This window comes from Candoia aspera, chromosome 4 (genome assembly GCF_035149785.1).
Source record: "Candoia aspera isolate rCanAsp1 chromosome 4, rCanAsp1.hap2, whole genome shotgun sequence".
Lineage (NCBI taxonomy): Eukaryota > Metazoa > Chordata > Lepidosauria > Squamata > Boidae > Candoia > Candoia aspera.
In genome coordinates this window covers 16,535,676-16,560,687 of record NC_086156.1, presented here as the reverse complement: position 1 = coordinate 16,560,687, position 25,012 = coordinate 16,535,676, and the positions used below count along the sequence as shown (strand labels likewise).

General features: G+C 39.1%; 1 protein-coding gene across 8 annotated transcripts in view; it reads left to right on the top strand.

Annotated features, from left to right (window-relative positions):
- Window positions 1-24,416, top strand: part of SVIL (supervillin) — a 100,636-nt gene extending 76,220 nt beyond the window's left edge. For all 8 annotated transcript variants that reach the window (XM_063303466.1, XM_063303465.1, XM_063303464.1 and 5 more), the window contains 20 exons: window positions 782-871; window positions 951-1,037; window positions 2,593-2,770; window positions 3,652-3,824; window positions 5,418-5,573; window positions 6,437-6,573; window positions 7,019-7,166; window positions 7,294-7,439; window positions 9,711-9,886; window positions 10,833-10,974; window positions 11,515-11,791; window positions 12,811-12,962; window positions 14,851-14,956; window positions 15,845-16,052; window positions 17,131-17,264; window positions 17,919-18,074; window positions 18,706-18,849; window positions 20,151-20,272; window positions 22,092-22,247; window positions 22,366-24,416. In XM_063303466.1, the coding sequence (XP_063159536.1) occupies window positions 782-871; window positions 951-1,037; window positions 2,593-2,770; window positions 3,652-3,824; window positions 5,418-5,573; window positions 6,437-6,573; window positions 7,019-7,166; window positions 7,294-7,439; window positions 9,711-9,886; window positions 10,833-10,974; window positions 11,515-11,791; window positions 12,811-12,962; window positions 14,851-14,956; window positions 15,845-16,052; window positions 17,131-17,264; window positions 17,919-18,074; window positions 18,706-18,849; window positions 20,151-20,272; window positions 22,092-22,247; window positions 22,366-22,452 (2,975 nt within the window). In that variant the 3' untranslated portion in view covers window positions 22,453-24,416. The remainder of the gene's footprint in view (window positions 1-781; window positions 872-950; window positions 1,038-2,592; window positions 2,771-3,651; window positions 3,825-5,417; window positions 5,574-6,436; window positions 6,574-7,018; window positions 7,167-7,293; window positions 7,440-9,710; window positions 9,887-10,832; window positions 10,975-11,514; window positions 11,792-12,810; window positions 12,963-14,850; window positions 14,957-15,844; window positions 16,053-17,130; window positions 17,265-17,918; window positions 18,075-18,705; window positions 18,850-20,150; window positions 20,273-22,091; window positions 22,248-22,365) is intronic.
- Window positions 24,417-25,012: the final 596 nt, after the last annotated feature.

Here is a 25,012-nt window from a genome sequence, read left to right as displayed (position 1 = left end):
GTAAAATTTTCACTTGCATAGTCTAACTTCCCATTCCACCAAATAGCCACATTTGCATAGAATGATTTATGATCTGCAAGTGGTAGAAATTGAATGAGTCTCAGGAGGCAAATGGCCCTGGGAATTTAGAATGAAATTCTAAAGAATTTCTTAAGTACTTCAGGGATTCCTCAATGAGGAAAAAGGAAGGTACTCTATCAGAGGTGTCCATTAGATCTTCTGCACTGTAATGTGGGGAAATGTTGGCAATCCTGGGCCATGGAAATTGCTAATTGTAAGAGTCCAAACAAACTAGGAATCAATGAACTTTATGTTCTTTCTTTAACATATTTCAGTGATTCCTTGGTGGGCTATAAGCACTGCTGAAGTATTGGATACTATTGACAAGATTACCTTGAAAACATAACATATGCTTGACCATAAATGTGTTTCTGGAGATTAGCCACAATCACTCCAGCAAAGTTTTTGTCATCTTTCCAATTATCAAAACAAGGAATTGGGCTATTTGTACCTTCAAAAAAACCCTTTTTTCACCCCTAAAAAGCTACCCATGTTGCCTATCACTCATGGAAGCTGAACACTTTATTTAGCTCATTTAAGAGATTTTGGTAAACACATAATATGTAGAGAAATAGAACCTGTTAATATCCTTCAAGGAATGCACGTATGCCCGGTTTTTATGATTGCCTAAAAAGTCCCAGACATGCTTGAAAACTAGATTGTGCAGGAAATAGAAACATCCATTCTTTGTTAGGAAATTAAACATTTTATTATCTTGCAGGCTTAGCATCACCAACTGCCATCACTCCAGTGTCATCCCCTTTCTGCAACAGACTAAAATCAACAACAGCTATTTCAAAACCCCTGGAAGGTAGGTCATTAACATAAGTAAAAACAGTTAGGACTCTCCTTTTTAAAAAGTTGACTGTTTTTATTCTTATTTTATTTAGAAATTGAAGCTAGGCCAGATATGCAGTTAGAATCAGACATGAAGTTGGATAAACTGGAAACTTTCCTAGGAAGACTCAACAACAAAGGTCTGTAACATTTTGAGTAGGCAGCCTGTGTTTTGATTTACCTGTGTAAAATTAAATATTTTAATTAATTTACCTGTGTAAAACCTGTGTCAGATTTGTTAGACATAAAGAACTTTACTCATTATTCCAATAGTGGTCTGTTGTCTACATTAAGAATTATAAGTAAGGACTCAAATTAGTAAAAGTTTATTTTGTTAAGGAGGTGGGTAGCATTTTGCAGCATGTACATGTTTTACTTCATACTCAGTGGTTGTTCCATGTTCAGTATATTTCATGTTGTAAATCAGTGTTTTTCAAACTTGGCAACTTTAAGATGTGTAGACTTCAATTCCCAGAATTCACCAGTGTTGGCTGGGGAATTCTGGGAGTTGAAGTCCATGCATCTTAAAGTTGCCAAGTTTGAAAAACACTGCACTAAATGCTTTATACACTTTTAGTTCAAGAATGTTGATACTATGTGCATTCTTATTTTTAAAAATTGCAAAACAGTATGCCTTCTTGCTAACCATAAGTAGATAAGAAAATGTTATAAAAGCTAAAAAAAGGCCTGACAAGTAATGATGCACCAGAGAACACGAAATGTATTTCTCCTGACAGGGAACAATCATGGCGGAGACATAGATAGTTTTGGACTTTTTATCCTTGGAATTTTGTTGTTTAAAGTACACCAAGGTTTAAAGTACACCAAGGTTGGACGCTCAGTTACTTCATACTAAACGGGCAGGATGAACAATTAAAATCAACTTTTGCTACCATGTGTTGTAAACTAGCCCTCTTGTTTTAGACTTGGTTACTAAAGCTTTGAGTAGATAAGATGGAAGGGGCATTTCTCATATTTCTTTAAAACAACTGATTTCTGTTAAAATATTTTCTTAAAAGCTGGAGTTAGAGTATAGACACTTTTGACCATCTTGTTACTAGCCCTTTCCAACCCGCTGCTTTCAGATGACTTGGGCAACCATTCCTGTCATCCCTGGTCATTGATCATTGTGGCTGTGGCTGTTAGCAGTTGTCATCTAAAATAACAGGAGGACATTAATTGAGGACTACACTAGAGAAAATTCCATTTGTTGCTGCAACCAAAAAACTTCCCAGGATGGTTATAAACCTTTGTCTAGCTATATCTCTGAGATTAAAATATAAGACCAGCCTACCTAGTCAAACATCTAGTTCTCCATTATTGCTAACAAGATATTTCTAGGTGATATATAAGCAGGACCTGAAAGTAGTTGCATTGTCCATTCTTTCCTAGTGACATATGAGTTTGAAAGTTTCATATAATATGAAAGCCACTGACCACTGACAACAGTTTGCATCCTTTCTGAATTTGTCAAATTCTCCTTTAAAGCTCTTTGAGCTATTAAAACCATCAATGTTCTTTGTTGCCAACAGGGGAGGGACATGGTGTGGCCATCACAGTTTGCATGCTTTTGTACCAGTAGCTAGTTTACAGAGCAGCACTAAAATGCACTTGTTTACTTTTGTGATAGACATTTTTTGTCAAACACTGCCAGTAACATACAGTATTATGCTATAATCTTAATGTGTTCTGTAGTTGGGGGCATGCAAGAAACAGTCTTGACAGTCACAGGAAAATCTGTGAAAGAAGTTATGAAACTGGATGATGAAGAAACATTTTCCAAATTTTACCGATGCATGAATTTTCCCGCTCCCTCCTTGCCTTTGGAGCTGGATGAAGACTTTGATGCCATATTTAATCCTGATGCACCAAAGTGAGTACTTTCCCTTTCATTCCTTTAAAACGATGGAGGGGGTGAGGATCAAGAATCGGTCATTTCTGCGATACCATACTGCAAATTTCGATTGTCACTTCTATTAACTTCTCTTCTGCGTATTTGGGGTTGGAATTTTTCCAGTTTTTCTTCCTCTGCCTTCCTGCATCTTGGCTCCTTATTCGAGTCCAGGAGGTGACAGAAGGACCAAATTTTCACTATCACAAAGGAAGAATATTGGAAATGTTTGAAGAAAATGAAATAGAGACAAGTAGTGGTTGGAACAACATTTTACTAAATTTGCTTCTAGGGAATTCTTAGCCCAAGTATGGCACTCCCGTATGTGTTGCGTCTTGCTTTTGATGTTCTCATATCAAATCACTGGAATGTAGCAACACACTGAGCAAATCACAGGACTGAAAGGCAGATGCTAGAAGAAGTAGCTAGGTTGATTCAAGGGCATCCACCTCTCGTTCTGAAGGCATTTACATGCTCCTCTTCCATTGCAGAAGCAATGTCACCACTCACCTTCCACCACTTGCAGGCCAACCTTAAAGCATCATTGTGAGGGCCTCAGTCACTGCTCTCCAGCCCCTCAGAATGACTCATGTGGTATCACAGCAGTTCTGAAGTGCTCTGTGGCTTAGGCATGATAAAGCAACCACCCCAGGCACAAGAAGGTGTTTGGGCCCAGTTTGCCCTCCTCCTGGTTCCTCAACTGAAGCCGTTTCTTTATTCTCTCTGACAAGCCTTTGTGGTTGCCTTTGCTCTTCTGGATTTTGGTTAACACATTCAGATGTAGAAGTTGGTTGTGTTTGGTGCCTTCAAGAAAAGGCTGGTGATAAATGGTAGGTTAAGTGGGAAGATCTTTTGTTTTTCAGGTTGATTTCTTCAGTAACAGAGCACAAACGTGCTGTGAGGCCTACACGCAGAGTCCAGGCTTCCAGGAATCCTTTAAAAATGCTAGCAGCAAGAGAGGACATTCTTCATGAATACACAGAACAGAGATTAAATGTGGCCCTCATGGAGTCGAAGCGGATGAAAGTTGAAAAAAGTAAGCGTGAGGTCCCAAGCTGCCTTCTGTGCACTTCTACAGATGACTCAACCGCAGTGCCATACAAATTCAATTACATTTTAAGGAACAGCAGTATTGTCTCTATTTTCCTATGAAGTGTATGTCATGATGCTTCTCAGTCATAATGATAAACCAGGGCTTATTTGCTTGACAGCAAGCTGTGGGAGCTGTATTTCCTTCCTTGTTTTTCTTTACTCCAGCGTTCATGCTGATATTATAGCTCCTTTAACCCAGTTTCCCAATATAAAATCTACGTTTCTTAGAAAGCAAGGATTAAACCAGAGTTTCTATTTGGGATATAATGGAAAACTGTCTTAACAAGCCGTAAGATAGAGTAGGTGCCAAGGCCTGGTGCACAAAGGAAGAGTCAGAATAGGAGTGCATGAAAATAGAGCTTGTTTTCAGTTGTTTATCAGCTTGAAATTATTACACTGAAGTAGACCTAGGTGTCTATAGCTCAGTGTGATATTTTTAAAATTTCATTTGCAGATTTTGGGAATTTAAAAATGCATTGACAAAAGCATATCTTCAAATAATTCACAAAATGGCATAGGCAAGGTATTGTTCCTCAGTCATCACCAGGGATTTTTTGATAAAGTACACTGTAATGAGAGAGCCAGTTTGTGTAGTGGTTAAGGCACCAGGCTAGAAACTGGGAGACCATAAGTTCTAGTCCTGCCTTAGGCACAAAACTAGCTGGGTGACCTTGGGCCAGTCACTCACTCTCAGCCCAAGGAAGGAGGCAATGGCAAGCCACTTTTGAAAAACCTTGCCAGTCTCCAAGAATCAGACATGATTGAATGGATAAGAAAAAAAGAGGGAAAATACCCTGTAATACTCACACAAATGCAAAATCCTTACTCTTCATGTGCTTGGTTTATTTATTTATAGTTAGATGTATATCTGCCTTTTCTTCGGGGACGAAAGACAGCGTAAGTGGCACTCCCTCCTCCCTGTTTTCTCTCCAACAAGCAAGGTAGGTTGGGCTGAGAGGCTGGCCCAAAGTCACCGAGTGGGCCTCCTTGGCTGAGGGTTCCCAGCTTCTAGTCCAACACCTTCACCACTACCCCACAATACCTGGGAGAGGGAAGGAGAATAAGGATGTGATTTCTCATTTTCTATCAGACAAAATACTCTGACTAGAGGTCCAGAAAATGAGTTGTGTCTCCTCCACTTCCACAGAATTGCTAAGACATCTGGATATCTGCAAAGCCAAATAACCATTGGAACTGGCCTTGTAAACTTTTGAACGTAATTGTTCTTGATAATATATAACAATATAATCTGTCCACGTTTCATCTTTATCTTTAAATGTTCCTCCGGGAAATTTGAGGGTCTTCAGATTAGGGAGTAATTTGAGCTCAACTTGTTTTTTGTTGTCTCTTTCAGCAGCAGCAACAAAACTAAAGGCTGGATATGAGCCATGCATGAAAAAAACTAAATAAATATGGAAACGAAACATAATGTCCTTTCTTTGTTTTATATGTGTGTGTGTGTGTGTGTGGCCTTTTATTTTTCTCCTGTGTTTTTTTTTCTCTTTCTGTCATTTTTTTCCACTTTGTCTGTCTTAAGTGTCTGCAAACTCAAATTTCTCAGAAGTAGCGCTTGCTGGCTTAGCAAGTAAAGAGAACTTCAGCAATGTTAGTCTGCGCAGTGTCAATTTAACGGAGCAGAACTCAAACAACAGTGCTGTCCCGTACAAGAAGCTGATGCTCTTGCAGATCAAAGGTAAATGGAAAAGCTATTAAGTACAATTTTTGAAAATTAATCCAAAATGCAAAGTGTTAAATATTGGCAAAAATTGACAAAGATTTTTTTCACCAGTGGAGAAGGTGGGAAGAGGGAAGGGAAGACACTCTTAACCCATGTTTAATGCTGGGTAGCATTAGCATCTCTGTATTAGACAAGGCTACATGATAGAACATATTCTTTAATAAATGTATTTATTTTATCTAATAATCATGTTCTTTGGCAGATTATGTTTTTTGAAAAGCACACTAAAATCCAGCAATAGTAGTAAAAAGAAATTGAATCTAAAAGAAAGTAATCATGCTGAAAATGTGCATTAAAATGACCTCTAAAATTTAGGGTCAGTGCCCTAGAATGACCCCAAGGGCTGCTGAAAGTTGTGATAGTGACATGGTTACAACACAGGAGTAGGAAAGGCAAAACTTTCTGTCCTTACCATTTTTTAAGCATTTGAGGTAGGGGTGGGAGATTTGCCGGCCAATATAATGCAATTATTTTAGCCTGTCTTTTAAATATAAAAAACCCTCACCACTGAAAATGAACAATTTTTCCCAGGTTTCAGTGACTCACTCTTGGGTGGGTACTTCAGAGACTGCAGTCCACCATGGATTGCCCACCCTGTTTTATAAATTGAAATACCTGACAACTCTTGTCATAAGAGAACAGTGTCTTCAAGTCCCTTTATTCTTGACATATGTTCAGTTTCTTCTGTTGTGATGCATTAAATGTCATTTAGGAAAAGAAACATTATTTGTCTGAGATAAAGGTTTTCTTTATCTGACCTGAAAATTTGCCTCTAGTCCCTTATTTATAGGAGGTTGTTGGATTTTTTTTCTCTTTAGGAAGAAGACATGTCCAAACAAGATTAGTTGAGCCAAGGGCCTCCTCACTTAACAGCGGGGACTGCTTCTTGCTACTCACTCCACAATTTTGCTTCCTGTGGGTAGGGGAGTTTGCAAACGTCATAGAAAAAGCCAAGGTTAGTGCTCTGAAGCCCCGAGATAGCCCAGCCGTGTCGTTGTCTTTTCTTTTTAGGTTCTTGGGCATTTCCAAACAAATTCATGCGCAAGATTCCTAATGTCTATAAACACAGTATGAATGTTGATGGGAAAATTCTTACAGCTCGCCATCCCCTTCTGGATTTTTTTTTCTCCCTAAAAATCATTAGGGAAAAGAGACCTCCATTCAAGAAGAAAAATAGTTCTGAATGACAGGAAGTCCTCTCTGGCTCTTGCAGTTAAATGGGATAAGTTCTCATTAAAATGGAAACAAGGGACCCTATCTGTATTTGACACAGTTTCCATCTTTCAGTCTAATATGTCTCATGAAAATAGCAACAAGTACACATTCATCCTTTTTTGAATAGCCCAATTGTCCCCCAAGCTTAGGCAATCCTATTCAGCTAATCATGTTCAATTTCTTAGGCTTCAGAGCTTGCAGCTTTAATTCAGACAAAGCGAGAACTTGGCTGCCGAGCTCCTTATGTACAGACTATAGAAGAAGGCATCAACACCCATACTCACGCAGCCAAAGAATTCTGGAAACTCCTTGGTGGGCAGACAAGCTACCAGGGTAAGAGCGGGTTTGCGTTCTCCATCTCAGGGCATGGCTCTTGTAAGAACGTTCTTGAATTGCTTTTTCTAATGTACCGTCCCTGGGCTACATTGGTAACATGTTGATTTTGTCTGCCTGTTTCAAGCGGCTGGACGACCAGAGGAAGATGAGATGTATGAAGCTGCAATAATAGAAACAAATTGCATTTACCGGCTAGTTGATGATAAACTTATTCCTGATGACGACTATTGGGGAAAGATGCCAAAGTGTACATTGCTAAATGCAAAAGAGGTATAGTAAGAAGCATTTTCAGGCTTCAGGGCAGCTTCAGTGCTGATGAAAATGTATATATCTCTTTGTCCCAGTTGCTAGATATTCTTTTTCCCTTTGGACTCAGAGAGTCAGAGCTAGACTCTTGCTCATCTCTTCAATGGGTGCTTGTATTTTTTTTGCTGGCAAACATAATGTGCATTAGAGCTAAAAGCTTCCAGTGGATATATAAAAACCAAGCAGCATTATAGGAAGCAGATTGTGATAATTTGGTTTTCTAAGAAGAGCCAGTAAGGTGGCTGTGCCAGTAAGCACTATTAAAGAAGCTGTGTGGATAATAAAATTGGAAAGCTTCATGTTTCTTTTTAAAAAATACAAATCTCATGATTTTTTTTACTGAAATTATGCCACTGTAACTGTTCTGACTTATAGAGAAGGCAGCCAACATGCCATTTGTGTAGGAGACTATTAATCATGTCTAAGCTACGCATTACATTTACATAGTGGAAGTACTCATGGAAAAAAGTTTCACAATACACAATTAGCCCAAAGCCAGTGAAGTAGAGGCACAGAGGAAATAGGAAAATGCAAGTGCAGCGCATCATATATTTTACCTAGATACTACAGCAGAGAGGGAGCGGAATAAGCCCATATATCAGCCAAGGTATGTCACCCATAGAACATCATATGGTTGTGCTTCATTTGCATTTGCATTATAAATAATCTAGTATTTATTTTATTTTGCAGCAGAAGCAAATATAATAAATGTTTCTAACATAAAACAAAGTGTCTTCTTAAAAATGCAGAGCAGTTGTGGTAAAGATACCAAGGATAACCAGCTTAAGGAACAGTGTGCTTCCTGTAGATTGACCTCTCTCAGATGTAACATTAAACCACAGCTTTGTTGTTTATTCGTTTAGTCGCTTCCGACTCTTCGTGACTTCATGGACCAGCCCACGCCAGAGCTTCCTGTCGGTCGTCAACACCCCCAGCTCCCCCAGGGACGAGTCCATCACCTCTAGAATATCATCCATCCATCTTGCCCTTGGTCGGCCCCTCTTCCTTTCGCCTTCCACTCTCCCTAGCATCAGCATCTTCTCCAGGGTGTCCTGTCTTCTCATTATGTGGCCAAAGTATTTCAGTTTTGCCTTGAATATCATTCCCTCAAGTGAGCAGTCTGGCTTGATTTCCTGGAGGATGGACTGGTTGGATCTTCTTGCAGTCCAAGGCACTCTCAGAATTTTCCTCCAACACCACAGTTCAAAAGCATCGATCTTCCTTCGCTCAGCCTTCCTTATGGTCCAGCTCTCGCAGCCATACGTTATTACAGGGAACACCATTGCTTTAACTAAACCACAGCTTAGTGTTATGAAAATAAGCTTTACAGAGCTTTAAGTTTACACGAGTTCTCCTCTTCCTCCTCTTTCCATGTGGGTTTAAGAAGGAGCTTCAAAGATCTTACTTCTATTTTAGATCAACCACTAGTTACCATGTTTCTTGTACTCCAACTAGCATTCTCTCTTCACTCCGGGTCCATGCTATATGGCATATCGGGCAGTAAGGGTTCTCCAGCTCTTTCTGGCCTTCAGACACCAGACCCCATTGCCAGTTTGCTCCAATGTCGTAATACAAGTCATGTGACTCAAAACGAAACTCTCGCCTGCTTGACCAGAAATTCTACTTACTGTTTTTGTAGTGGTTATAGGTTTTACAGGGACGGGTTGCTAACCCATCGCCTAACCCTCCTCCTTTCTCATCTGGGCTTGGGACTGGCAATGGTGGAGATAAAACTAGCATTAGATAATCTTAATTATAGTTTGTTGAAAATAAGTCTCCTTTAAATCACAATATTCAAAACTGGCTTGTTTCATCAAACTATAGTGGAGCTTTAAACTTTAAAGCTTAGATGCTATGCTAAATTTTCAGTTAGCCTAAAAACAAAAGTGCTATCTTTATATGCCTTCTCAGTCTGGCTGAACAAAATGAGGAGAGGGGAAGTGGTCAGTATGGACATCTTTAGTTCATTCCAATATAGACAGTGTTTTGTGGTACCTGGTATAAGACAAATAAGCATGCATCAAAAAATGCATCAAAAGTTCATAATATCCTCAGATGAAGACTTCAGTAATCCAGAGCTTGATTTATTCTATGTCATTATTCATACGACACTTTGATAAGTATTAGCACTTATTATTGTTATTACTTGGCTAAAAAATTCAGTGTTTTTTCAACATTTCTCCTCACCTATCCAAAAATTATTTATTTCTCATTTCCTTGTTCTCTCTCTTTTAGGTCTTAGTGTTTGACTTTGGTAGTGAAGTATATGTTTGGCATGGAAAAGAGGTCACACTAGCACAAAGGAAAGTTGCCTTCCAGTTAGCCAAACACTTGTGGAATGGGACTTTTGACTATGCCAACTGTGACATCAATCCCCTGGATCCTGGGGAATGCAATCCTCTTATTCCAAGGTATCAAACCCAATGACAGTGCTGATTTTGCTCTCCTTAAGAACAGAGATGAAACATGTTAGGATGAAGGTTTCAATATTATTTTTCAAATTATTGGAAAGTATGTCATCCTCTTGTTGTAGGGTTTTTTTTTTTCATGTATCAAGACTGTCCTGTTTTAGGCAGGAACTCAGCAGAATTAAGACCAATACAATTGTCTGTAATTGTAAACTCCCAGGCAATCAATAGGTAATTGTGTACATGTTGGGTGGAAAAGGTAATCTGGATATGGTACAAAAGTCAGCCAAACTAGGTCATCAGATTTTCAGTCCAGTACACAGAAGAAAAGACAGAAAGGCCAAGCCAAATCAAGAAAGAGAAAGTTGATTCCAACAGCCAGGGCATTCCAAGGGCAGATTGAAGATAGCTGGTCACAGAAGCATAGTTAGCAAAGAAATAGTTTCCAGTATTTGATTATCTACAGATAGGGAGATTTATACAAGAAAGAAAGAAGCTTCATACCTCTCTCCCACCCCCTAATATACATATAATTCAGCAAAATGCAGGAGTAATAGTACTTCTGAACAGATCATTACTTACAAGGAGACTTTTCTTGCAGTATTGTGCTGCAGGACCTACAGCCCTTCAATTTTCTCCCTGGTGACACTGCCCAAACTTCTCTGAGACTGGAGGATGTTCTCAGATATCTGGGCCAGAGTCAGTGTCTGCAGTCTCAGATATGGGGGCAAAGTCTTCCAAGGCCTCTGTTACCTTCTCTTTATCTTCAGAAGATCATTTTAAAAACTTTTTTGACATGCAGTTTTCAAAAGTCAAGACTTGTGACTGTCAAAATATGAACTAGGCAATAAAGGTTAGTTAGTTGGTTTTGCTTGGCTGGCTTTTCTTGTATGGCATGAAATGTTAAATGATGTCAGAACATTCTATTTGTCTCTTTTTTGTTATGCAGAAAAGGACAAGGGCGACCAGACTGGGCAATTTTTGGCAGGCTCACAGAACATAACGAGACAATACTTTTTAAAGAAAAGTTTCTTGATTGGACTGAATTGAAGAAACCTGCTGAGAAGAATTCTGGTGAATCCCCTCAGAAGGTAGCAGAGTTTCTTACGCGTTTATAATAATTACATTAAGACTGCTTGATAAATGCATTGCAGATTTTGGCATGAAAAGTACTTTGCTCTAGAAATCAGCTATGCCAGAGAAGTTGCTTTAAGTAGATTTACAATCAGCCTAAAATAGTTGTTGACTCAGTGAATACATAATTAGGGAACTTTTTCCAAAATCTGCACAATAGTCACTAGAGTATAGTAAATGCGTAACAGATTGATTTAATTTTTTGTTGCTGGTGGTGGTAGTGGTGATTATATCTTGCAAAATAAAAATAAATGACATCTTCATGCATGAGACTGTGTTTTATCATCAGAAACCCAAGTTCTGGTATCTCGGGTAGACTCAGAGAGTAATTGAATTATTTTCTATTCTTTGGAAATGTAATTTTTGGGGAGCAGCCTGAGTGAATTGTTGATAAAACCTGTGTATGTGTTTAGCACTGTGATAAGAATTCTGGCTTTATATCGTAATATGGACTTTCTGAATTGCCTAAGACTAAACTGCTTTGTGTCTTGTTACAGGAAGAAACCAGATCTGACACTAAGCCATATGATGTCATGCTTATGGTCCCAGTCCCCCAGGCAACCGTTGGCACTGTCCTGGATGGGAGAAATATTGGCCGTGGCTATGGATTCATTGAGGGAGATGATGGGAGGCAATTTGAAATTATCACCACCTCTGTAGATGTCTGGCATATCTTGGAATTTGATTATAGTAGGCTCCCTAAACAAAGCATTGGGCAGTTTCATGAAGGGGACACATATGTTGTCAAGTGGAAATACCTAGTGAGCACTTCAGGTCAGTGAAATATCTCAGTCTTCTATTATGATTTAAGCTTCTATAAATGATATGCTTGAATAAGGTGAAAGCACTGTCTGTATCTCACGAGAAATTTAACTTTTCAAGGCCATCAGCAATTGATTTTTGTGTTTACCACATTAATTTATTGAAAGTACCTTGCTTCTGGGGCAGAAAACAAGTATAAATAAATTTCTATATGTGGTGTCATACAGCCCTTTGTAGCCTTTTCTGATGCTTCAGAAGAGACCTGTTTATTATTTCTTCTAGCTAGCCATAGAGATTTACTTTTTTGGGGTCTGATTTTTTTTAAAGGATTTGCTTGGATTATAAAAGACAATCACTAAAGGTTCTCAGCCTTCAATTCTTTAGAATAGAAGTAGAATCGAATAGAACATTAGAAGTAGAAGAGAAGAGAAGTAGAAGAGAATATAGAAGAGAAGTAGAACAGAAATAGAATAGAATAGAACATTATTTAGAATAACGTTTTCCATTGATGAAGAAGTCATAAGCTAGTTCTAAAAGCACCATACTAGCAATTTGTTGTTGTTGTACATGCCTCTGCATTTTGGACATCCAGTAAATAGTTCCTTTTTAAAGAATGTTTACCCTAAAGGAATGCTCCTCCCCTTTTTTCTGCCCAGCTGTATCTCCTTCCAGTATGGTTCAGCCATATTAGATGATCAACCACATGTTGCTATATCAGTGTGTGTGTCTGTGCGCACATGTACACACCAATTAATATAAATGTATTTATTTATATATACACAAAAACATGTATGCACATCTTTTAATATGACATGATGAGCATGCATAATATCACAATCATACTGAATTTGTTTCAAGTGATGCTGGTCAACCTCCAGAAGACTTTTGTCTGTCTGAGTGTTTATCCCCCAGTACTTTTGAGGAGCATATTGAATTGCTTTGATGTAATATGTGTTCGCTTAGCCTTGGATGTGAGTTCTATGTTGAGCATATGCCTTCCAAGTTACAACTTCTTTGTCCTGATTTTGCAGTTGGAAGCAGACAAAAGGGGGACTTACAGACCAGGGTCGTTGGCAAAGAGAAATGCGTGTACTTCTTTTGGCAAGGGAGACATTCTACGGTCAGTGAGAAAGGGACTTCTGCATTGATGACTGTGGAACTTGATGAAGAGAGAGGTGCTCAGGTGAGGAAAGCAAAGGATTGGCAGAGTGTTCCATGTTCTGTGCTACCCAGCAGTTCAGAGCAAATGATAGGTTCTGCCAGTCTGGCGTCTCCAGCTTCACTCTTGCAAACAGAGTATTTTGTCAATCCACCTAACATGTAAAGGCTTTCAATCCTTTAATGGCATAGGGCAGCTTACAGAATCGTAATAAAACAATCCTGAAAAGAAACGCATAATAAATAGATAAGGATCAATATCAATGTTGAAATTAATAGGTGGAAAAAATATACTTTTAACTTCCTCCTAATCTGTAATAAGGCAGGTTATTTAACCCCAGGGGGAATTTCTTCCCTATTTTGGGCCCCACAAGGGAAAAATACAACTCACTTTGGCCAAGGATGGGCAGTCTGAAGCCTCTGAGCCACATATGGCCACCAGATCCTCTTTAGCACCCTTCCAATCACAATTGCAAAAGATAAGCAGCATGGTTTCCTATCATTTTGAGATTATACTGTAGTAGAAGCTTTAAAAGATGTTTAATGTTTTTTTAAAAAATAAGAAAAAATTCTGCAGGAACTGGGTGACACGCCCCCATGGATGTAGATTCATTGTTCCATTTGTTCAAGTCCTTCTGAAAAATACTGAGTTGTACCTACTATCGAAAGGTTGCCCACTCCCAACTTAGGCAAAATCTTTTATAAATGGCAGTTGTGTCACCATTGTTCTTGAGTTTCATCAAAGAGAATAAGGACCAGTTCAACTGACTCCAGCATTGTGACCAATGTAATGTTTAAACTTGAAAAATGTATGAAGTTCCCTGAGCCTATCTGGTGAAGGTGCCATTAGAAGGGGGTACAGCAAACACACGAAGTGATCCAGACAAACCTGTCAGCCAGCAGTGCTCTTCTTATTTATAAACAAGATCCAGGCTTTGTTTAGAGGACCTACTGAAATCATTGCAGCTACTTAATCTAGACTAAAGTCCACTTGAGTTAAGTAGGTAGACCTGAAACATAACTATGCTTAAATCCCACCAAATAGTAATAATACATTACATTTTCAGAGCAGAGGACAATAAATAGTAAGAATAATCCTGTGGCTTGAAAAAACTTTATATGAACTCTTGACTGAGCTTGCACCAAGTTGGGCAGGCTTAATTCATTGAACATGTGGATTTGCATGCTTGGTATTGTGCTGCAATTTAGTATGGAAGAACTACAGATCAACGACAGAGCTCATATTTTCTGTGCTGAAGATCCCAGGTTCAGTTGCCAACTTTGGCTGGTAAGGCTAGGAGCAAGTCTTACTGCAGCTGTAGAGAACCACTGCCATCCCGTGTTTATTGTAACCCATACCTAGATAGACTGATTGCCCGGGTTGGTAAAAGGCGGCTTCCTGTGCAGAATAGTTTTGTAGGATCAACCCTGTTGCCAGAGAACATAACTATAAAGGCAAAGTATCTGCTTGTATTTTTTTTCTTGCTGTGGCAAGAAGCTTCAGGTTCTCACTGCCTAGAAGCAGACTTTTTCAGAAGAGTCTTATATAACTGCTCAGAAACTGGGCACTTCTAGAAGCGATGTAAACAGGGCATGAAAATTAACTTGCTCATTATTAATACATATTCATTAATAATATTGTGTTGGATAATATTTTATGATTACACAAATATTTCATGAGTGGCCTGCAAAAGTAGTACTTTAATGGGTTTTCTTGGAGTTAGTGTTCTAACCTAACAGGACTGCCACTAAAGAAGGCCTGGTTTTTGTTAACCTTCCCTAGTTCAGACATTCTGTGCGAGGCCCATGCTGTTGACCTGCATACATAGGAAAGTCCATATATTGCCTTCAAGTCAATTTTACTGTGCACAAATCTTAACGTGTTGTGATTTTCAATTACCACTTTTTTTCAGGTACAAGTTCTTCAAGGAAAAGAGCCTCCATGTTTTCTTCAGTGTTTTCAAGGTGGAATGATTGTTCATACTGGGAGAAGGGAAGAGGAAGAAGAAAATACACAGAGTAAAATAGCTTCTTGTTGCAATAGTTGTGCTGAATTTTGAACAGAGAGTGATGCTGTATGATAAATTAACCTGAATTTCATCTGTTTGCCATTTAATTTGATTTGAATGATACTTCAGTAGCCATTACAGATAATCCTCATTTAGCAACCACAATTGGAACCAGCAACTTGGTCGTTGAGTGATGTGGCAGCTAAGTAAAACCATGACTGTGTTAACGATCTTACTTTAGCTTTCCTTTGCTTTACAGACCTGTGAAGGTTGTAAATGTGAGGATTGGTCGCAAAGTTACTTTTTCATCACCGTTAAAACTGTGAACAGTCACTGTATGAGTCAGTCGCTAAGTGAGGACTACCTGTAAAACTGGGGGTTAGCTCTGGGAAATGAAGTAATATTAGGCAGATCTGATACATTTGAGCATATGTGAAAGAGTTGCCTTTTTCTGTAACTGACCAGCCACAGCAGCAAAGGATTGAAGGATGAAGAGGAGAGAAGGACGATCAGTAGACTGATAGCATAGCACATGGTTTTCAGCCAAAAAATCCCAACTTCAAAGCGAGGAAAAGTTCCCTTCCAAAAATGTGAATAAGCCACTGTCAGTCAGTGGATAAACAATGCTGAGTTAGGTAGCATTATGCTTGATTCAGTATAATGTAAGTTACTGAATATTAACCGTTACTTTTATGACATTCTAATGGTTTGTTCAGACTAGGAGATCATCATTGTGGAATTTGCATACACAGAGCCAAGGTGCAAAGCAAGAAAAAATGCAGATTCATTATACAAACAGCTCCTGCCAAGTTTAGTTGTCCAGCAGAAATGCGTAGATCAACTCAGAAGCCAACTTGGCAGGTGAATAATAAATCTGTGTCTTTAACGCCCCCTGCAGGTGATTGGCGACTGTATTGTGTTCGAGGAGAAGTTCCTGTTGAAGGGAACTTGCTTGAAGTAGCCTGTCACTGTAGCAGCCTGAGGTCCAGGACTTCAATGATTGTTCTCAATATCAACAAAGCCCTTATTTATTTGTGGCATGGCTGCAAAGCCCAGCCACATACCAAGGAAGTAGGAAGAACAGCAGCCAATAAAATAAAAGAACAGTAAGTAGAAGAACCATTACTGTATAGGTGCTTTCTGTAGAACTCATCAACTCTAGCAGTGGATGAAAAGTGACATTGCACTAGGATAATATTTAAAATTATGTTACTTATGCAAGAGATTTCTAAATTGACTTCAAAAATACGTTTTTTCCACATCAGCATACAGATATGAAATCTCTACATACAAATTCAAATTGAAAATAACAAAGGCCAATAAACCATTTCATTTCTTGCCATCTCATTCTGCCTAATCTTTACTTGTTGCCATTGCTCCAAGGAATTCAAGATGGTTATGCTGTACATGAATTTAATAGTCCATTTAATTTCTCAACAACCCTATGAAATGGGTCAGGCTGAATGGTGGTGACTAGCTTAAGGTCTTCCAGCCAGTTGAAAGGGGATTTGAGCCTTGGTCTTCCCAATTTTAGTCCAGTGCTCTTTCAGCTTTAAAGCACTTTGGCTTTGTAGTTGTCTATTTCTTATGGTGTGGAGAAGATGAATTAAGTGAAGCTTTTCTCTGCCTCTTCCCTAAAATTGGAACTCATTTATCCAAGGTAATTAATTAGCAGTAGATTCTGGGTGGAGAAAAATGTATTTCTTCATACAATGAATAATTACTTTATAGGGTTCACAGTCTGGGTTTAAAGGCAAATTAGACCCAATTTCTGAAGACTGTCTATTAACACCTAATAGTTGTGATGATTTTATGGCACTTCTGTATTCAGAGTCAATACGGCATTATCAAAGAAGACTGGCATTCATGATTAGTTTGTGGGCTTTGCAACAGCATCTGATTGATCACTTTGGGGAGCAGGATGTTGGACCTTGGGAGTGATTCAGCAGGACTGCATTTTTGCCCTTAAATTGGGAGACCAGTACAGCATATGTAGTTAAGTGAGCCCCAGATTGCAAAAGGGAACAGATGTGCATTTATGAGAAGAGAAAAGAGAAATGATGAAGCTTGGGAAGAGCGACTCCCTGATATCCTCCTTAGAGTTCTTGGCAAAATGATCAGTCCTTGGTACGACTTATGCTGCATCACTAATTCTGAATCTGATGACCCGATACTGCATTTTAGATGTCCATTGGAAGCAGGATTGCACAGTAGTAGCAAAGTGACAATACATGAATGTGATGAAGGAACAGAGCCACTGGGATTCTGGGATGCCTTAGGAAGAAGAGACCGAAAAGCCTATGACTGCATGTTGCAAGGTAGGGTTAGGGTTGGATTTCTTGTGATGCTCTTTAAAACAGCCAAGATCTTTCAAATCTAATTCACCTTTTTAGGAACCAATGTCTCTCAGAAATTTAGAAATGTGGTCAAAATGCATTGGATCATATTTTGATATAAAATGTCTTAATTGAACCCAAGTGAATATGCAGATTGGAAAGAAAGTACTGTTCAATTTTTGCAGTTCTCCACAGATTTCAATTTCAAATTTAAAAATTGGCCAAAAAAATGTATTAGAGGGAAATGAGTACATTAGGGAGAACAGCATATAAAATGCATATGTTACAGAAATTTATATACAAAAATAGATGTAAGTTTTCATGAGGTTTCCTGAAAAAAATTGCAAACCAATGTGGGAATGAGTGGATTTGGACTAATGTTTCGTAAAAGAAAGTAAACCAATTTATGCTACCCATATTAGGTTATTAAGAAATCTGTTAGTAACATCTACTCCTTGGCAAGAAGGACAATGAAATTAGTGCAGTCAGATTATCTGCTTGCAAGTGTTTACGTGAACATTACCAATTATTTATCCTGTTATTCACCTATTGCCATTGTTCAGACTTCGGCAGAAAAAAAATGTAAAATCCAAATTTAATTAGTTTTCTGAAGTGAACATTTTATTTTTCTTAAAGATCCTGGAAAGTTTAATTTTACACCTCGCCTGTTTATCCTTGGAAGTTCATCAGGTGAATTCTCAGCCACAGAATACATTTATCCAGCAAGAGACCCCTCCGTGGTGAATTCCATGCCCTTCCTTCAGGAAGACCTCTATACAGCTCCTCAGCCAGGTACGTGGACTTATTTAGGGGCAGGGTTAATAACAGCATGAAATCATATACTTGAACATCTGAAATTCCTTGTCTCTAGAAAGATGCTTTTGTTCAGATGTATTGTGAAAACAGTGGAAATATGTGTGCAATAGCGTGCCAATACTATTTTCATTGCCTTTGTGCCATACAATATTTGTGAATGGTTTATCATCATCCTTACCATAATCATATGGAGAACTGAGACTGACAGCAACATTCAAAATGGGATTTCTCTAAAGAAGTGAGAATTTCTTCTCAGGCATCTGAGAAGAAATCACTATTCCACTTTGGGAAGGGCAAGGCATTTCCTGCATCTGGTTTGTCAGCAACGAGAGCAGCTTACACTGTAACAAAAAATGTCTGTATAAGCAGGCCAGTGTGCAGAGGCTGTTCATCCTCTCAACCCCTTTTCATTGCTTGCAGCCACAGGGCTGCAGGATCCAATTTGATATTGTTTCCAAAATAAATGGGGCCTTGGCACAGGTACTTTGGAGAACTTCTAGATGTGCAGACTAGGTGCATATCTATCTCTGTGTCATCTGAAATCTCTATGTGTAGTCTGTGGAATGCCTGTGCCATTTGAGAAGTAACATTGATTTAATCTGTGCAGTTCTCTTCCTTGTTGACAATCACCATGAAGTGTATCTCTGGCAAGGCTGGTGGCCAGTGGAAAACAAAACTGCAGGATCTGCCCGAATCCGATGGGCTTCAGACAGGAAATGTGCCATGGAGACTGTCCTACAGTACTGTAAAGGTAATAACAAATAAAGGGATGTTTGTGTTGGCATCTGCTTCTCATTTCCAAGAAAAGATGTTGTTGCAGCCCAGGAAGAAGGAGAGATGGGAAGCCGAAAATAGCATCATCAAAGTAGATTTTGCTAATGATGTGGAGCAGGATTGGGGGAAATACACAAAGGAACAATGTGACCATGGAGTACGTTTGTGGCAGCTTAATTTCCTTAATTCCCAGCCTTGCACTATTGTGGCTGGAAGTTCTGAGAATGGCAAATGTATGCTGGAAGACACAAGACCAGAGTTACATGCAACAATGTACCAGATCTAGGTTGCTGTGTGAGCTGGAGCAGAGTGTGCTTCTAATGAAGAGTTCCATCTTGGTCGGTAGTCCTAACCATCCAGTATTCTTTCAATAATCTACCTAAGACATTGGCTCTGGGTTACAAATAGCCTAGTGTTCTTGGCATTTCTTTATACCAAGGTTGATCCTAGAATGGCACTGAAGGCTAGCATTATCAGTTTCTGGAACCCTTGAATGGGAGATATCTAATACCCTTTTTGAGACTAGTAACCAAGAATGAGCAAACAGGTTGAATGAAAGTAGTTTGCTAAGACTGATGGGAGAGCTCGTATGGAAAAGCCTGGCTTTTTGCCTGCTTCTGCTTATTTAAAGCAGGATGGATAGTCTGTATGGGGCATACAGTCCTTGAACCCATTTTGTGGGATTGTTGCTGACATTAGCATAACCCAGAAACCTACCTTAGTCATAATTGTGGAAACTAGTTTTAAGAGACCTCTAAAACTTGCCTAATGACCCATACAGTCAAAGAATGTTCCAAGAAGATTAGAATGGCCACTTATTTCTTAAAATTCATATCAGGTCCAGAAAATGGAGAGAGATTGATGTAATTGTGGAATTTTCCTATCCTGTTAGAGACCAGAAAAATAACCAGACCCCATCCAAAAGCAGGAAGAGAAAACTGGTTAGATTTCTCTCGGATGGGAATCTTATATCTGTGATGCTCCACAGAAAAGGGTCTATTCTACTATTCTACTTCTCTGTTGAATGCTCAGGGAAGTTGGGCAGGGGACAGGCTCCTGAAGCAATCTCGGTGCTCAAGAAGCTTCTCACTATAGGTAAAATAATATAACCTCTTTAGTGTTAGTGTCTGTTGTGATCATTCTGTCTGAAATGTTTACTGCAGTGGAAAGGATTTGGTTTTTGTTTTATTTTGTTTTGCTCATGCGTAATTCACAATACTAAAGAGGGAAAACCAGCTATAATTTACTTTGTGCATAACACTTTTTCTTAATGTATAGGAAAGAATGTGAAGAAGCCTCCTAAATCTTACCTAATCCATGCTGGTCTTGAGCCTCTGACATTTACCAATATGTTTCCCAGCTGGGAACACAGAGAAGACATTGCTGAAATCACCGAAATGGTAAATGAACCGTTCTATCTGTCTTGGTTTTCCATCTGCTTTTGGACATGCTGGAGCATCATGCTGGGAGGGTTAACCTGGATAGGATGCTTGAAGCATTTCAGGGCAGTGAGTTTAAAACAATAGGGAGGGGGGGGATTCCAACTGAGGTTTTATTACCCATTCATTAATTTTCCAGGGCTCAAGGAAATATTTTAGTGATAGAACAACAACAGACTAAGAGCCTGTTGGGTAATGGGCCACCAGCTGCTCCTTATCTCTCTTAGGAAATGGCTTTCTTGTTTGTGAAAAGCTGGGGTTTGTGATAGTTGCACTCTCCATAATGTTTCTGTACAAGGTCAGTGACGGGCTTTGCACTGGTCTGCTAATCTTCCACGTGGCTAGTAGTTGCCAAATTTCTCCCACACCACATGTGAGAGAGATTGTGAGAAGACTGAAAAAGAAACAGGAGGAGCTCTAGACATAAACCATCAACAGATGGCACCGTTTTTAACAGCTTATCTCAGGGTATCTAAGCCTGGGTTGCCAAAAGCCTGGGAGGAAGAGATCCAAGACTTTCAAAGAGACTTCCCCTTGATGAACTCACTAATAAAAGAGGGCTGGAGGTTTCTAGTGCAGTCCTTATCCCTAATTTTTGCATTAAAATTCTTGTTGATCTTGGTATGATTCTTGCCTCCTTCATTGTGCCCTACTGTATGTGGTTTGACACTACAGGTCCCACTGGAGCTTTGCTACATTATGTATCCCAGCTATCTGTGATCCAGGTTAGGCAGAGAGAGAGTAATGATTTCAAAGTCAGCTGGGGCTCCCTAATACAAACTACTACAACTACTGGTGTAGAAAGGCTACAGTGGCCAAATTAGTATGGGATTTATAGTGAGACCAGTTTGGTGTAGTGGTTAAGGCTCCAGGATAGAAACCAGGAGACTGTGAGTTCTAGTCCCACCTTAGGCACAAAGCCAGCTGGGTGACCTTGGGCCAGTCATTCTCAGTCCTAGGAAGAAGGCAATAGTGTACTAGTTCTGAAAATGTTGCCAAGAAAGGTGTCGAGATTGACTCAAAGACACGCCCCCAAACCATTTTATATTGGGAAATAGTGTATAATGATCTACTATGTTTGTACCACTGATCTCTAGGAAATGGGCTAGAACTAAAAGGAGATAAAAGGAGAGGGTGAATAGAAGAAAGGATACATACTCTGTACAACCTTCCCCAACCTGTAGATATATTGGATTACAATTCTAAGAACTCCCAGCTGGAAGAGCTGTTATCTGATATACCTGGAGGTGGGGAAAACCAGGTTGTTGAACAGGTGCTCAACACATCAGTGCAAGGCCTGGCCTAGAGTAGCAGGATTTGCTCACCTGATCAATAGGTACGAAGGAATGAAGTTTATGGGCAGCAAGTATAGCAGGAGAATAGGTAGAAGCATAGACAGGTTCCTATGAACAGGGGCCAGAAGCATATGAGAGAATTAGAAAGACATGGAAATGGTATGTTAGACAATAAAGTTTACATCTCAGCCCTAGGAAGTTGAAGACAAGGGCAAACCACTTCCCAAAATCTTGCCAAGAAAACTACAGGGACTAGTCCAGGCAGTTGCCAAGAATCAACATTGACTTGAAGGCCCAAATAAATAAATGTGGATTTTATAACTTGATTTCTCTGTAGAGAATGCTTGGCTGGGTCAAAGGTGATACCCATCACCTGGCTTTCTTGAAGTATTCAAACCCAGTGTGAAACTGTGTGGTTCAGTTTGCTTTCCTTTCTCTGTTTCGGTTTGGATTATTTTGTCCAGTGATCTCTGGTTCTTCCCCAGGATGCCGAAACTTCTAATCAGATTATCCTGGTAGAAGATGTGCTGGCCAAACTGTGCCAAAAGCTGTATCCACTTGCTGATCTCTTAGCAAGGCCTCTTCCCGAGGGAGTGGACCCACTTAATCTTGAAATCTATCTTTCAAATGAGGACTTTGAGGTAAACTAAAAGAAGTAGTTTGCTGTTATCTCTCTGTTTGTATTCCTTTTGCATGTTTATTTACATGTTTAATTCTTTCTTTCTAATCATGTTCAATGCCTTCTTGTTTTGAATTCAGTCTGCATTACAGCTAACCAGAGAAGAATACAATGCACTGCCCTCCTGGAAGCAGGTGAACCTCAAAAAGGCAAAAGGGCTTTTCTGAAGCTGCCAGAGTTGTAACCAAGGGCTGGAGCTGGAGGGTGACCCACTGACCTTTTCCACGCCTCTTGGACTGAGTAGCCTGCCAGTTTTCACCCCCCAAAACAAGAGACTGTCTGAAGTCACTAGGCTATGCTATCTGTTCTGAAGTCATACAATAATGGAAATGTGTGAGATGCATCTTTGGAAGACATTTTGTGGGCAAGAACTCCAAAGTATTGGTCCTGCTTAGGAATTATGTTCTTTGTACTCTGAGCAGGACCTTTTCTGACTGCTGCAACTGATCCTTTGGCTACACACGCTACTCGTCATTTGGGTTTTGAAAATGTTCTTTTTGTAAAGTGTTATTTTGTTCAAGCTGTGGATTTTCAAAAAGGATTTATATTTATATAAACACATAGGAGAAGGATGTATTTAACAATGCAATTTGTATTATTAACTTTCAGTACTTCTGTAAAGAACCAGGAAAGTAGCTGGACTGTGTTATAGTTCTGGACGACAGCTCATTCTATGGTCTCTCTCTCTCTCTTCCTCTCATTTTGAATGTTTTTTAATGGCAAAAGTATTGGTCTCAGAGCTGTTTCAGCTGCTAAACTGAACAAAGCATTATCACATGGGTTTCTAGGGAAACCTACCGAATCCAAATTTGATATCCCAAAAATGTATAGTGCCTTGTTTTTCTGTTCATGTACAGTTTATATACAAAAATATTGGCCTGCTTTTTGAAGATGGCTCAAAACAGTCTTCTATGCTCTACTTTTATAATAGTAGAAATTTAAAAAACCTCAGTTTGTAATAATGTGGCAAACATAAACCATCTTTTGTGATAAAGACTTAAAGCAAAGCTTCCGAATAAATTTGTAGCAATGGACTGGCTCCATATTCTCTCCCTTGCCATCTGGAGTAGTTAACTGAATGAAACATTTTGCTTCATGAATGACTGTGGGAAATGTTTGCATTGCACTGTGAGCAAAAGAGCAGCTGATTCAAAGAAATGCCTTCCTTTGTGGGGGGGAAAACAAGTTAAATTGGTAGACTTTTCACCCTGTTTTCATGACTAAAATGGTCTTGTACAGGCAATAAAGATTTCCTGTTGTACATCTTAAAATGTCATAAGAGGATGGTGCTGATCCGCACATTAAAAACTGGGTATCTATATTACAGATACCCCTGTATATCAAATGCTCTCTAATTCAATCAAAGTGATGTCCCACCAAAACTAAAAGATTTCATCTCATGGGAGTCCAATAGGATCGTGCAAGATTAAAATAATGTCTTGGCCATTAAATCCTCTCCCTCAGAGACAGGCTTTATTATGTCTTTGGGCGCTAACAGCACCACAGTTGTGTGGCACATAGAGTCAAGTCACTTTCTGGTTGTTGTTTGTGGCAGAAAGGAGGCTAAGGAATAAATATCCTTCTAGAAAGAAGCCTTCAAGGAGCAGGTAGACATTACTTTCTTGGATTTGCTTAAAATAGCATTGCGATGGAATATATATGAAATATAACATTTGCTACAATCCAGACTTAGAGTATGTGTGATTAACCTAAGTCCCATTAATTTTGGTGATCCGTAAGCATGATGTAAGTCTGGATCCAGCTCAGACTCTTGTGTCACCTTTTCCTTTTATGTAAAGCTATAAGCATTTATTGTGTGTTCCGTAACGCAAATGGTGGCTACATAAATCTACTCTGGAGTCCAGATTCAGTTCATGGAACATCTGACTAGATCTTGATTCTGGCAAGCTTCTGTGCAACGTCAAACTTGCAAAGGGATGATTTATTTCATTATGAGAAATTGAACCCCAATTTCTGTGGCATTAAATTTAGTATTGATTTCAACAAAGGATGTTTGGCCATGTTTGTATACTCTTTTCCAAAGCCTGTAATCTTTATTCTTATACACAAGATGTTTCTCCCCTTTTTCTCTGCAACATCACAAATAAAGTATTCAGTTTCTAGCCTTTAATTTCAGGAAAGTATTCAATAGACTATGACAACTGAAGGATTACCTTTAGACTAGGAAAATCTACAACCCATTAAGATAAGTGATGTGATGAATTCTTGAGATATTGTTCTTAATCTGACTAAGCCAAATGCAGGCAAAGCCTATTGAATTGCCAGTCTCAAATGCATCTGGACTAGTTTTACAAACACAGACGTAAAAAAAGGTCTGATGTCAAGTACCATCTAAAGATGCCATCGAATACCCGCTTTAAAAGGGAACAGCTAGAAGTTAAATACAGTTCATTGATATTTATATGTTTGAGGTTAAGTCCTGTGTTCAGCACATTTGCCCTGAGTTACTTGCATTTTTGGTCAAAATCATTTCCTAGAAAAAGCTTGGTTCATGTTATTGCTTAGAATATTCCATTAGAAAAATTCACACCAGGTCCTACAGTTCAGTGCTTATGGCTCTACAGCTTTGTATTTCTACGCACACATGCATTTCATAGTGACAAGCCGTTTGCTCCTCTGGAGCACTAGTGGCAAAGAATCTTGTGGCTCTTTAACAGTGTGACATAAGTGTCACTTTATTTCATTCATTAAATGATTAGGACGCAG